At 38.5% G+C, this 14,628-nt stretch overlaps 2 protein-coding genes across 5 annotated transcripts in view; one reads left to right on the forward strand and one right to left on the reverse strand.

Moving 5' to 3' along the window:
- LOC105833922 (MOXD1 homolog 2) overlaps nucleotides 1–14,628 on the forward strand; it is a 208,581-nt gene that overhangs the window by 185,669 nt on the left and 8,284 nt on the right. The window contains exons 4-8 of the mRNA XM_012676033.3: nucleotides 2,890–3,084; nucleotides 7,889–7,975; nucleotides 11,173–11,355; nucleotides 12,890–13,342; nucleotides 14,186–14,379. Of these exons, the coding sequence (XP_012531487.1) occupies nucleotides 2,890–3,084; nucleotides 7,889–7,975; nucleotides 11,173–11,355; nucleotides 12,890–13,342; nucleotides 14,186–14,379 (1,112 nt within the window). The remainder of the gene's footprint in view (nucleotides 1–2,889; nucleotides 3,085–7,888; nucleotides 7,976–11,172; nucleotides 11,356–12,889; nucleotides 13,343–14,185; nucleotides 14,380–14,628) is intronic.
- Nucleotides 1–14,628, reverse strand: part of LOC118647253 — a 164,650-nt gene that overhangs the window by 47,915 nt on the left and 102,107 nt on the right. Inside the window, exon 2 of one of the 4 annotated variants that reach the window (XR_004964551.1) lies at nucleotides 13,701–14,347. The exons of the other annotated variants lie outside the window; for them this stretch is intronic. The gene's annotated coding sequence lies outside the window, so the exon portion shown is untranslated. Of the gene's footprint in view, nucleotides 1–13,700; nucleotides 14,348–14,628 lie in introns of those variants that run through there. 4 annotated transcript variants of the gene reach the window in all.

Raw genomic sequence — 14,628 nt, forward strand, 5'->3', positions numbered from 1 at the left:
CATCACGAATGGCGGATTCAAATCTCACAATAGCACCGCGTTCTTTGAACCCGACGAACAACGATATTCACAAGCTACTATTTTCCGCAAGACTCCTGCATAAGTATATATCAAAATAGAAGATAAAAGAGCGAGAATATATATCTATTATGCTGTAGTGTAAAATCCTTTGTGAGTCATTTAATGAAAGTGCATTGTGTAATAATATAAACGTGTAACAAAATATTTCAAAAAATTAGAAAATAAATTGGATTTATAGGATGCTAAATTAAAAAGTTAATAAAGAGGCAAACGAGACAAATAAAGAGGCTCTCTTGGATAATAATTTAGAAAATTAAAATAAAAAGTAGTTACGCGATGAATCACAATATTCAACATTGTGGAAGATGAAATGTGAAGGTATGTCGGGACTGTCAAGATGAAATATGAGATATTAGAACTCTCCGAATTAATTACAAACTTTGTGTGCGAAGGAAACACAGAAACAGAAAGAAAGAACGGGTAAGACGCATTTATTATCGTCCTTAGATAGGCTCCTTTGAAGTCAGAAAAAAAAAACGACAAGAATCTTTAATGATACTACAGAGATTTAATTTATTTTGTAATTCAAATATTAAGCGAAAAGTCTATAATATCCGAGACCGGCTACCGCGCTTTCTTTAAATTACAGATTTTGTGATCAGGATGAATATTTTCTTGTTGCGAAAATTTAATGATCACCTCTTCCGTAGTCACTTAATTGTCGATATTATGCACTCGGATAAACAAGCCGTAAATTGAAATTCCTTCAAAGTAATATTCATTTGAATTTCATTAGAGAATAAGAGATAACGTTATTTACTGACAGCTCCGAAGGTTGTCTTTCATCTTGAAATTGCTTTTGAGACACATTGTATCGTAACATGCTTCTGAAAAGAAACTGCAGCGCGGTTGATCGAAGGAAGGACAACGTAAGTGCATAACTCAGTCGAAGGGCGTCTCCGAAATCGACCGACGGCGAATCGCGTGAATCCCACCTCGCTTCTTCCGGAGCGATGCCCATTTCCTTTCGATCGACCTTTCATCTTGGCCCCAGGAATCTTTCGCTCTGTCGGATCTGGGTCGTCGCGTCGTATCCTACCACTTCTCGCTTCCCCGCGAGCTGCAGACGAGAACGGCGCCCAATTGTCTCAGCCAATTCGGAAACAAACGTAGGTGCGCCGACGATTATACGCGGCGGAGTTAACGGACGTGGGGATTTCTCCTCCTTCTCCTCCTCCTCCTCCTCTTCCTTTTCGGAGGTGGGGCAGACGCGACGCGAAGCTCGGCGATTATCGAGGAACGTGAATGGGTAACACGTGAGCGGTTTGCAAATCCGTACATCGCCGATTGCGAGACTTCTGTGATTCCGCCGACGATTTTTTTGCTTCACGCCGAGACGTGTCTGGAGTGGCGAAGTACGCTCTTAATCTGGGTCGCCGATACGTTAATGGCGGTAGACAGGGGTCGATAACGATCGAGAACATGATGGATGTGAATTCCCGCGGTATCTGGTTTAATATTTCTGAACCAAATGTTTCATAAGGCGATTCAGGCAAATTGCTGTCGCAAATATTTTACCTCTAGTATTTTATTCATAAAAAAAACAAATATTGATCCTCCCTATGATTTCTTTTTTTATCTGTAGCTAAAGATGACATAAAAAAATGTGTTTAATCTTTTATATACATCACAATTAATAGAATCGAACATTATGCATTACTAAAAAAAAAAAATATATATATATCAATTTCTCACATCTTATGGAAGAGATTTTAAATTACTAATCGCGTGATTTTCAAAGGCCTTTCGTGTTGATAGAATTCTTATTTAATCTATCTAAATATTTTTGTTTATCGCATCAATAACTGCGAGTTCGAAAGGATAAAAAAAATAAAGTCCATTACTTGGAAAGCGTAGCGTACGGAAATTTGATTACGAACTCGCTGGCAAATTCGACTGGCAATAACTGTGCGCTTCTCATTTTTATTCCTATCACCTCGCGTCAATGAGTGACATTTTTTTTTTTGAACGGATCGGTTAACGAGTCCGCGTACCGGTCAGTTTCCCCAATCAGGCGCGATTGTCCCACGACGTGTAAGTGGCTTGCTTGTGTAAAAGCGACCCCCAAGTTTGGCGCGGTTGGACACGTGTACGTTTCGCGGGCAACCGCGACAGGCGGACGGCGGGACACTGGCGCTTGTATTCAGTATATAACCTGACCACCCTCGATGACCGCCTTTCTTCTCGGGGGAATGAATCGCATATGGCCGCAGCACGACCACGGATGATTGGTGCGCGCCAGGAGAAATCGACTCCCCTCGCGTGTTTAGGGGTGAAAGGCTTAAAGCCACCCTGGGTGGTCAGACATGGTGACCGAGTCCGGTAATTGCGGAATTATTAAAAGCCGTATTATACGAGATGAGAAAGACGCCCGGCGCCGTTACCTTGCAGAATAATTCATGTGAAATATATTTTCATATTCTCAATCACGTGTGCAAATATTGTTCTCCCGTTAAAAAAGAATGTCGACTCTGTTTTGTCGAAATTATATTCGCAACAGAAATTAATCCGTATTCCCGGTTCTATTTTTCTTTAAGAATGGCTCGCAGTGGTTCGCCCGGTACAATTTTTGATCGTAAATTTTACAAAAGGTTTGATTAAAAGACGCAGCCGAGCGCGCAATCTTCAGCAGAGGACGTTTATTCGCGTCATATGGGGTAACTCTTTCCGGGAAGCAGCAATTTTTATGGCGACCCGGGTACAAAGGCAGAGCCCTTTGTACCCCCGTTTCTCTATCGATATTTTTCGACAGCAAAAAGTGGAGAAAGAGACACCCGTTTTGACTTCGGATCGTCCTTTGTGTTTCAGAACGACACGATGCAAGTGGTGTGGCAATATCATGTCGAGGAGCCAGTATCAGCGGCCGGTATTTTGCCCGATCATGGGGCAGTGCGAGGATCGAGACCGTTATATCTGGTACAAAGAGACGCACAACCCAGACGAAACTCGCGTAATCAGGAAGCGGAGCCGCCTCTGAAGATCTGGGACATTGTGAACAAGCAGGTGAGTTGCGAGGGCCCCCGTTTTCGTTTAACATTTAATTTCTTATGTTCATAAGACGCGTGATCGGTGAGGTAAAAATTATTTTGAGATACGATAAATGCGATACGGAGATTCCGCCGGAGATAAATACTTAACGAATGAGTTTAACTACCTGAAGAAGGAAATATTTCGTTTCGCTGCAGATGTAATTAAAAGAGAAAAGAAGAAGATGGTGAGCAGTTGGTGCACATTGCATTTATTATGATTTGCGTTATTACGACGGCACGTGACAAGAAACAAGAACAAAGTTAATATTCATCCCGACCGCGGAGAAATTCGCGAGCGCGAACAAAGACGATTAAAGAGTTTTAATTAGAGTTCACGAAAGTGGATCTGCCATCGGCGTTGTGATATTGGACTCGATTTGTGCGGAGGGCAGATTCAAGCCCGGTTTCATGAAAGTATTTAAGATAACTAAAGTTTACTTTATTCAGGTTTCGCTGAAGAATTATCGTTATTGTAATTCATTATTAACTCAACATTAATTTTATACGAAGGGTAAGTTTTATAGATTTATGAAAACTCGCGATAAAAGGAAAACTGGTTTTAAGTTTTTCGGCTCAAGAGATGCTAAAAATAAAAATTATTGATAAGCTCATTTCGCCTGATTTCTTTTAGGCTTCGAAAGTCATAAAATTGGGAATTATCCCGTATCGATATTTCGTAGTCAAAACCTAAATGGAGAAAGTTAAAACATTTTTCGCGAACGGAACACGAGAGAAACTGGTTTCGCGCGATCGGTGTTTTGATGCTGGCACAGACGCGCGGCGGAATCATTCGTTTATCCGAGACGCGAACAAGCTTTTTCAAAGCTCTCTCGTCATACGGTTTTGTTTCCGTCATTTGTAGACGCGTGTACGGGTTGCGTGTACCTCGCGTGCGTGAGATGAATGTTCGAAATGGACGCGCGTGCGACTGGATTTTTATCACGTAGCTGTGTTAGAGATAGAGAGAGAGGGGAGGGGGGGGGGGCATTGTACACCGAATTTATGACAGCATAAATCTTAACCGGGTCACATCCGGCAAAAACTATTCGTTCATTAGCGTCGCCGGGTCGTAGATTACGGGGTTGGCGCTATCGCCGAGAATCGGACAATGCTAATTTCACCGTCTGCCCCGGCGCTGTTTATAGTTTATATCGAGACCGGAATCGGGTCGCGTTCGCGTATTCCGCTCGTTGGCGCGCGAAAAAGTGCAGGATCATTCGTTGGACGTGCTGATAAACGACCCGGAAATGTTGACCATGTAATATCGTTTGAGACAAGCGAGCGCCTTGCGCGGAATGTATTCGCTCGTAAATGCATTTCCAGTTTGTCGATTTTTGCCATTTCTAGCGAGATTTGGCGTCAGTGGCCGTTCACATTACACAATGACTTTGTTTCAATCGCTGTAGCGGAATAATCAAGATAACAGGTCTGTCCTTTCTAGCTATTTTGTATGTTGTTTTTCCTCTTCTACATGTTGTTTTCCTTCTTCAAAGAAACGACATATGTTCCTTTTATTTTAGATGAAAACAATGTAAAGAGAGTTAAAGTGTAACTAAACAGAACCTGTGTGCTAATATGCAAAAACATTATTTAGCATTTTAAATGTTTTTAAATGCACCACTTCCAAACGAATTGCAAATATTTTCTGGACTGTAGAAGAATAATAAGTGAACTCGTAACGAAATATAAACATTCAAAATGTTTATTGGGTTGATCGCTGATTATTCAGACGAAATTAGCAGAATTATTCAATTAAAATTATTTACAGGCTTTTTCAATGTCATTTTCAAAATATTGAAATATTTAAAATAATTTTATTTTTAACTTTTTGAAGTTATTAATACGTTATAAAATATCACTGACGTTATATAGTATGTATATACATTTCTGTGTTTCAAGTTGTGCTCTTTTTTGCACGAATATCGCGAAGAAGTTTCCTATTAACTTGATACGAGGTAAAAGTTGCCAAATAGTCGAATAACTTTTGTATCCTGCCACGATAAATATGAATATGTAGAAGAATAGATACAATGAAGACAAGACCGATGAGGAATGGATTTACATTGCATTCATATTCTTTCGTTTGTTAAAGAGATTGGTACTAGTTCGTTAATTTTTACATTTTCACGATATATTTTCAAGTGCCATCATATTTCTGTTATAACTTTTTATTCAAACATGTTTATTGTAGCAAGCTTAGAGTTTACAGTCAACTTATGTAGTTATAAAATACCATTTTGTTTTAGTATTGATTCATAAAAGCCTTTATAATCGAACATGTCATGTCACTTTGCGAATGTTAATGAAAACAGAGGGTCTCGAAATGACAAAGGTAGCCAATTGACAAAGGTTGCCTATTGATACAGAAATCGGAAATGCATTTATGAGGTCTCTAAAAATTTTGCAGTCGCCCACGGGCGTCAGTCAGCAGGTTCGACCGCAAAACAATAAACGCGCTCGTCCTTCCCGGTAATCTCAACATCGATAATTTCGCATAAGCGCGTGGGAGAATCCGCCGGCGTTGTTCGAGCGCTTAGGGCCAAGAGTCGGTCGTCGGAGGGAGGGCAAGTTGCGCGAAAAAGAGAATTGTAATTTTCTCGGACGCTATACGGTCGTCCATACGCCCCGCGGCGAGCAGTTTCAAACGACCCACCAGCACCCTGCCTTCCCCACTTCCCCCGGGCTCTCCGTATTTACCGAGATACATTGCAACGACCGAGCATGGTTCCATTGATGCACGAAATCTTGTACTCGCTATGAGTAATTCGGCAGAATTTGACTTGTAAATGGGATGTACATATAGGATAAATAGCACGCCTAATACTGATAGAGTTGAGTAAATTAATATATTTTTTATACTAAATCAAGTTAAATGGCTAAAATTATTTCAATTACGTCAAAAGTTACATTAAAAAATTAACTCGGTTAAAAGTTGCGTTCAGATTAAATTAAATTTAATTACAAATTAATTTTGAAGGATTATATGTATATTAAATTAGTATGTTGTAATTTTTTTTAAAGCCTGTTCTAAATAACAGCATTACAATAGAAATCAAATAACATCAATATAAAAGAAATGTAATATTTTACATGTAAATTAAATTTATATGAAATAACGAAGAAGTATTATTTTCTGTGGCATTATATAGGATTTTTCCTTTTATAATTTTTTGCGGGATATTATACAAAGGTACTTTTTTAACTTGAGAAAAAAAGTTAATAAGTTAAATTTATGCGTTTTATAAATAACTAATTAAAGTTTAAAATTAACTCATTTAAAATTTAGTAAGTTATTATATTTTAAACTTTATTATTTAACTTTATCTCTTTAGCTAGTTAATAAAAATCAGTCAATCCTGAATAGCGAAATATGTAATTCTCATTCTATAAAGCAAGAAGTATAATTAACCATATCAATTGCAAAATTGTACAAGTTATACAAATATTGTAGTTATAATAATCATTCTATCATCGAGACGAAAAATAGATAAACGAGCACAGATAGAATATCATGTCACGAGAACTCTATGTATATTCGACTTTTGTGCTAGAAAAATTTTATAAATAAAAACAAAATATTTTTCATGTTTCATCGTTTATAAATATCTTCTACTCCTCGTGTCGGGTATCGAGATGCATCTGTATACAATGCAGCCTGATGTAGTTAAAAGCGACACGTAATATTGCGAAGTACCGTTTTGAGATCGTTTTGAACAATATGTGTGTGCACACTTAATAACACGGCTTGTGTGTACATCGAGTGAAACGCCTAGAACAAGTAATGCAACTAACACGCCGGTACATGCAGTTCTTATTTTGTTATACGTGCCGAAAAACTCGCAACACATTTGTGCACAATGCAGCCGGCCGTGCATGAGAACTGTACAAAATAGTTGCGTGGCGTGGAAGGCGCCGCTTTGAGACAGGGCGAAATGGGCTCGTATATCACAAAAGCAAGTTGCAACCTTGTTACGTAAGTCGCACGCGGCGTCGGAAAATATGGTAATGAATTTCTCGTATATATTTGCGTTTAAATGCTCTTATTCCGTTGTAACAAACCATTAACCCGACGTATGCGTCAAGTAGCTAAGTTCCCCGAGTTTTCCCCTGTACTTTTCGCTAGTTACATTCCAATAAAAGAACTCTTTGTACTTATTAAGTGACAATTTCTTTTAAATCGAAATATAATGGGCTTTCGAAATACACTGAAGTTATGACAACATTACATGATAAAGTATTTATGATAAAAAATATCTTTTCAAGAAATATTATTGCGGTTTTATTCATTCTAGTAATCAATATATTAATATTAATAATAATAACATAATACTAAAAATCGTTTATATTTTAGAATAAACAATACATTTTGTGTAAATATTTTTAATTACATTTTGATTTGTAACTGTTGTAATTTAAAATCTTGATTATGATTATAGTTATAATAATTTAAATAATTTTGACAGAGAATTTATGGTAGAAATTCATTCAAATAAAGTGGTCAGCACTTGAAAGTAAATACATGTATATAATACTTTTTTTCTACTATTTCCCCAGTTGTGCTTATATTTTAATCAGTTTATAATGCTTGTATTTATTGCATTCAGATATATACACCATATATCTGAATCATATCTTCTTTCGATAAAGCACCGTATTGATACTTCCCCGTGACAACGATGCTGATACGAAGTATCAATGGTCCCAATGTGCGACTCTATCCGTTAGTTTCGCGTGGAATTATACTCGCTTAACGAAGTACCATTCGAATTGCTGTGCAGGTTCGTTTACCCATGGGGCAAGACACGCTGCTCTGGTGCCGTGTCCTGAGGATGCCGAGCATTAATCAGAAACACCACGTCGTGAAGGTGAGTTCCTCCAGGTATATAACCCGTTTACGGTAGCTCGCGCGCGCCCGCCGCTCTCCGACTTGATTAAAGCGAAGGTGGATGCTCTTGTAATGCCGAAGAAACTGCACGTCGAGTTTGCCGACTCGCCCCTCCTGTCTTCCCCCCTTTCCCCCCACCTCACAACCACTCTTCTCCATACGGGAGTTATCTTCTTCCTCGCGTGTTTTCACGTCTGGAGATGCAACATCTTCAGGTAGCCGTCCGATAAATATGCCGCGCAAAATGATAATCTAGAGGTTATGATGTTTTATACTGAGTGATTAATCATGGTGTTTTTTGTTTTTTTTTGTAATTATTCTGTTCGTACTAGGAGAGAGAATTATTTTAATTCACTGGTGGTCTTTTAAATAATACCTCGACCGTATAAAATTTTAAAAACATCAAGTGTGATTTAAAACATTTAAAAAATATTAAATAGTGATTTTTCATGTATTCGTCTTTTTAATATATTATAATTTTAAAACACTATGTACTAATTAAAAATTTTGTTTGTTTTAAATTTTATAATTATATCTTTTATGTATTTCAAATGCTATAATTAAAGGAATTCTTACATTTTTAAAAGGTTTCTAAAGTGACAAGATTATAGATTCGAATTTGGCTTTACAAAATTGAAAATAGATGTTACTTATAATTTAAAAAAAAGTTAAAAGTTTTTTAAGTTGAGTCTTTCGGATTTTATTTTTGTGTTGTATGTATCTACTTAAAACATGTAAAAGAATTTTCCATTTTATAAAGCCAATTCAAATCTACAATTGAAGAACTTCTCAAACATGCAAGTATTTTCTTATTATAACATTTGAAATAGATAGAAGTTATAAGACTTAAGACAATAAAAATCCTTAATTAGCATAGTTTGTTTCAAAATGTGCTTTAAATATGTAAAAGCGCGCGTTTTCAATTTTATAAAGTCAATTAGGAAAAAAAAATTTGAACTTGTAATAAACGGTAATTCCATCATTTAGCACGTCTTTAAAGTTTTGCCATAAAAGCTTGCTTATACACTTGCTTTTTATGGGAGGCACGAAAATATGATAAAATAATCGCGTGCCTCATTGCTCGCTCGATTATAAAAAGATCTTCGATTTGCGTGCCGAATGCAAGTCGATCGGTTGATTTGACTATGAAACTTCATCGTAAACATACGAATGGACGAATCTGCATGATGGCAGGATCAATGCGGTAGGCAAGATCGTTCCGGCCGCCGCGCCGGTTTCACTACCAATGATGACAGATCGAGATGCACGAGATGTCATCGATAAATGCGACAGTGACAAAGGCAGCCAGTTGTAAATCTTACATTACTGCTGCGTATCATGTTGGTAATAAGTTCCATTTCGATGCAGAAGCGTGCAATTCTCTAAATCGCGTGTTAAAAATCGGAGCCAAAGCGGCTGTAAAAAAGCAAGGCAGACAAGGCTGACAGTAAAAGTTTTCCGATTTCTGATTTTGCGAATTTAACGGGAAGCGATATTTTATTGTCGATGGAATCTGTTGTGTTTCATTTTACGTTAATGCTTTCCAATCTGTTGCCGCAGCTTCGTTTTTGTTGTCAAAAGTACGGCGAATGAAAACCCCATTAGGATTACCGATTTTATTGCGCTTTTACACGCTATTAAAAGTTGTTAACTTTTATTATGTCTAAAATTACTCGCGCGCAAAATGTCCAAAATTTAATACCTTGCACGTTAATAGGCGTTATACGAATAGAATAATGGGAGTAATGCAGTAACGAAAGTATATTTCTGTCGAAAAGAAATTGGTTAAAAAAAATTACGGAATTAAAAAAAGGTGCTGCAATGCTTGGAATTCTTGATATGAAAGATCGTGCGTAAACGCTACCTCCTTGCTATAAATTCTAGAATTTATGTACTCACCTATTTTTACTAGATCCCCCATTCGACGCGAATTTTATGTCAGCGGATAATTTGGAGGAAAGTTATTTCCTCCCCAGGTAATTCACGTTTTACGCTTCTCGCGTTATATTCTTCCTCTCTCGCAAAGCATATGATAACTCAATAAAATCTCACCCTATATATTCCATTCGAATTTATTCAGTTATTATTTAACCAGGTATAATGTCTGAGTTATCGGAAAATTGGTAAATGGACCAAGTAAATGATAAATGATTCTCGTTACCGCGTCAGCTTAGCTATTTTACTTGTACATTTCTATCTTATTTACTGTATTGTACTTTATTTCTTATTTGTATTCTTTATTGCATTTTCTGCTTTCTCCTTTTTATTTTACCGTAATTTCAACTCTTGCCGATGTTCATACCCGCCCAGGGTATTTCCGAATAGGGTGCTGGGTCGGCTGGCTGATATAGTCCGCTTTATCTAGCGTCGGTCGACCGACACCTGAATCTCGAACTCGATCGGACGTGACCCAACTACGCAATGCGATTGCTCTGTGTTCCTATCACGGGTACAGCGGTGGGAGGTAGGAGAGACGATTAGCGTCTCGATTGCGATAACTCAGGCGCTTAAAACGCGAATTTCCCCCTCTCTCCTCCTCGCGTTTTATAGAACTTTTTTATTGACAGAACACCAAGGCATTCTGAGGTTAACGGTCGAGTGAACTGCCGTTAACCGTGGTACCGGCGGGCACCTTAATTTGTTGCTCCTATTGAGAGGGAATCGAAACGGGGGCATGTTTTCCCGACGTAGAAGCGCGAGGAATACCGCGAGTATCGACTTGTGTCGAAAACCGCTCCTTTCCAATTTTGTGCTCGAACAGCTTTCACTAAACTGCTAGAAACGACGCCTATTAGGGTGCGAAGTGCCGTTCTCATTTACCGTCGATATTCTATTACCCATAGTTAATGACAAGCGTTTTGCTTTAAATCGAGACAATCGCGTTACCAGATTTAGTTGCCTTATAAAATATGACAAGTTACAGGAACTGTAAGAGAAGTTAATGTCGCAAAAGTTTTTTTTCCCCCCCATTGACATGATTAAGTTGTACGAATAAATGAGACAATCTCCACTTCAAATTCTCGCTGTTCTTCTTCGATCCGTTCAGCATCGATCCCACTGACGATAAAAGTGTCAAGATGTACGTTATTCCTGAGTTATGAACACGTTACGAACACGACCGAAATGCGCTCGACATTAATCCTCGTTACGAGCTTGTACGCCTGTTCTGTATTTCAGTACGAACCAGTTATTCAGCCGGGAAGCCACGAATACCTTCACCACATGACCCTGTACGAGTGCCGCGGAGATCAAGCCGAATTGGAATCCGCGGCCGAAACGACCGGGAGTGTCTGTTACGTTCCTGATAAACCCACATTCCAGTGCAACACGATCGCAGCCACTTGGAGCCTCGGTTCTGAGGTATGTCGAAAACTTCCCTTACGCTCACGCCTCGATGCTAGCACCAAGGTGCTTCTATATTGGCAAGTTTTCGGTAGTCAACCGAAATGGCGTCTGCTGCACAAAATCGCAAGGATGCAGGAAATACAGATTACCAAATTTAAAGTTCATTTATTTTTACCGATTTCAATGCACTCTATGATCGCCAGATGAAATTCTTTAATCATTCGATTTTGCCAATAATGGAATTATCTAATTGCTTTGTCGAAGTCTTCGATTCGGTTGTTAAAAAGTAAAATAATTTATTAAATTATTTAATTAAGGTATAAATGATTAAGATACGTTTTTTTTAATATAAGGAAAGATCTACGTAAACGAAATATTTTGAATCCGTTATAATTTGCCTTATTTGTAAATCTGATCGTCAGAAATATCTATTGCCCCTCGCAATGTAAATGTGAGTCTTCGTCAAATGTTGCGCGTGATCGTGTAAGGCACGTTCAGAGTTTCGTGATAATTCCGAATGCGGTGTAATGTATACCAATGCGAGAGCAGGAATACCGCAAACTTGTTTCTTCGTGGTTATTGGTAATATGAACATCCTGTGAAATTGCAACCGATCATAAAACGTGTTGAGATCTCATATATGATCCCCAATAAATGATGAATAATACTGATAATAACGTTAATTGATATAACACGTGGTATTTGCTACAATATTCAACAAATGGTTCATCGAGCGGTTTTACTCTTTTATTTTGTTTTTTTTATTATTTCATTTCATGACGTTGTTTTTACAAAACACGTCGATAATATTATTATATTATCTTCAAACAATTATCTTTAAAAATCATGATATTATATTTCATTAATCTACATTTATATAATTATAGTATTAAATAATTATTATTCAAATCTCAGATACATACACAGAAAATGAATATAAAAAATTTTTATTACAAGATGCAATTAATTAGTTCTAATAAATTATAGTGAAACGAAAACGTTTTATCTCAGAGGAACAAAAAGAGAGTGAGTGAGTGAGTAAGTGTGTGTGTGAGAGAGAGAGAGAGAGAGAGAATGGCAAAATACAAATTTTGCAATTAATAATGCAAAACATGTTTGGTGCGAACGATCGAAATTACTCGAGCTATATTAATAAATTTAGATTCAAAATGTTTTGGAGGGAAGATAGTGATTACCGCACAGTTCCCCGAATTGGACGGATTATTATCTCGCTCATCATCGGTAACTGAAAATTAAAATTAACCCGGGTATAATTCGCGAGTACATGCACCACCAATAAGGAAACGAATTCCACGAGCGACAATTTCCATCGGGAGGGCCCGTTCTGATGGACCGAGGCATATAACGATTATACCAGGCTGGAAACGTCGCCTTCGCCGGGGAAGGGGGCGGGATCAGACCGGACCAGATCGGACGAGAACGGGCCCCCCGATCAGAACCGGACCAGCGTACTCGCTGTCAGTCCTGTTTTTATTTACTGGCGGCTTCTGCATAATCCATCGTTTCCCTCTCCCTTTCGCTGCACCAGGGCTTTAATTATCCGCCGGAGGCCGGATACGCGCTCAATCCGCACGCGGGGCCGCGCTACTACATGCTGGAGACCCACTACACGAACCCGCAGCTGGACGCCTTCATCAGCGACAGCAGCGGCCTGCGTCTTTTCTACACCGATCGACTGCGGGCTCATGATGCCGGTATCCTCAGCGTTGGCATCGACCCGAACTGGCGGCATATAATACCGCCCGGCCAGCCCGAGGTGGTCTCCGAGGGCCACTGCATCGCCGATTGCACTGGCCAGACGATACCGAACAGCGGCATTAACATGTTCGCTGTGATCATGCACACCCACCAGCTCGGCAGAAAGGTCCGCCTGCGGCAGATCCGCGCCAGCGAAGAGCTACCGCCGATCGCCGCCGACACCAACTACGATCCTAATTATCAAGAGTATCGGAGGCTTCAGAGACCGGTCAAGGTGTACCCGGTAAGTACAGTCTTAACTCTAGCGTGACGTGCGATGTACCATGCACACGATTATATACTGCACGTAAATATTAGTGAAAGATAGCATTTTCCGTTTCCCAATAGAATGACGATGCTTCTTCTATTTAAGTATAATTATTCGAAAAGGAGATATCGAATATTGCGGGCTTAAGTCAGATTTTATTTTAATCGTTATATCAAAATCCAATTTATTGGCCAATTTATTAAACTTCAGCTTTCTCCCTCTTCCTTCCTACGGCAATAGCTAACGCAATTATAAAATATCCCTGACTAACAGAAGAGGATCGCGAAGAATCGGAAAAAGAATCTCCAACTCTATCCGCCGAGATTTCTTCTCATTTTTTTTTTTTTTCGAAAATAATCCAAGAGTATTCTTAAGCGCTTCGCAAGTAACTTGCGTCTTCTACAGCGGTCCTTTAATGTATTCTTATTTTTCTGTTTCCGCTACGTTGCACGCCTTTCGTTTAGTTGCCGCGAACATACTTCTAGCTGCATTATAACCCGTAGCACGTATCAGAAAGTTTATGAGCTTGTTATAAAGTTTATTAACGTGCAATAAGTATAGCTTTGATCACGTAAAGTGCCGACATGCTACAGATGCAGGGCATGAACCTGAGTTTAATTGTTTGAACGAGCTCGAACAGGGTGGGCTTAAACGCGATTACGTGTTAACATAGAGTAAAAATGTATTATAACAGAATTGAATTGAAAAGTAAGAACACTAAAAATTTACAGTCTACAATAAAGGATCGACATATACTCATTACTATACCAATTTTCTGTTTAGTCTGGTGACACGTCAGATGATTCTTTTATATTACAGGGTGATCACTTGGTCGCCGAATGCACGTACTCGTCCGAGTCTCGGGGAGCCATTACGCTCGGCGGTCTGGGAACGAGAGAAGAAACTTGTCTGGTGTCCGTTCTCTATTATCCTCGTATTGAATTATCTCTCTGTTATTCTTTACCCTCGCTACCGACAGTGCTGCACAGTTTGGGAATCCAGAAATTAAAACAGTAAGTGATATTTCTACCAATTTGCCTTGTCAAAAAATCACATAATATAAGATTGTATTTTATACATCCGTAAAATTTTGAAAAGATATTTTTAATAGTACTTGAATTATTTGATTAATTTTAGCTCTTTTAAGATTCTTACTAGACAAATTTTCGTTTTACGATAATGATTTCTGTTGCGCAATTTTCATTAGCTCATATTCTCTTTGTTTTTTAATTTACGTTATTACAATCTTTTATCAAATCGTT

The sequence above is a fragment of the Monomorium pharaonis genome, chromosome 9, assembly GCF_013373865.1.
Source record: "Monomorium pharaonis isolate MP-MQ-018 chromosome 9, ASM1337386v2, whole genome shotgun sequence".
NCBI lineage: Eukaryota > Metazoa > Arthropoda > Insecta > Hymenoptera > Formicidae > Monomorium > Monomorium pharaonis.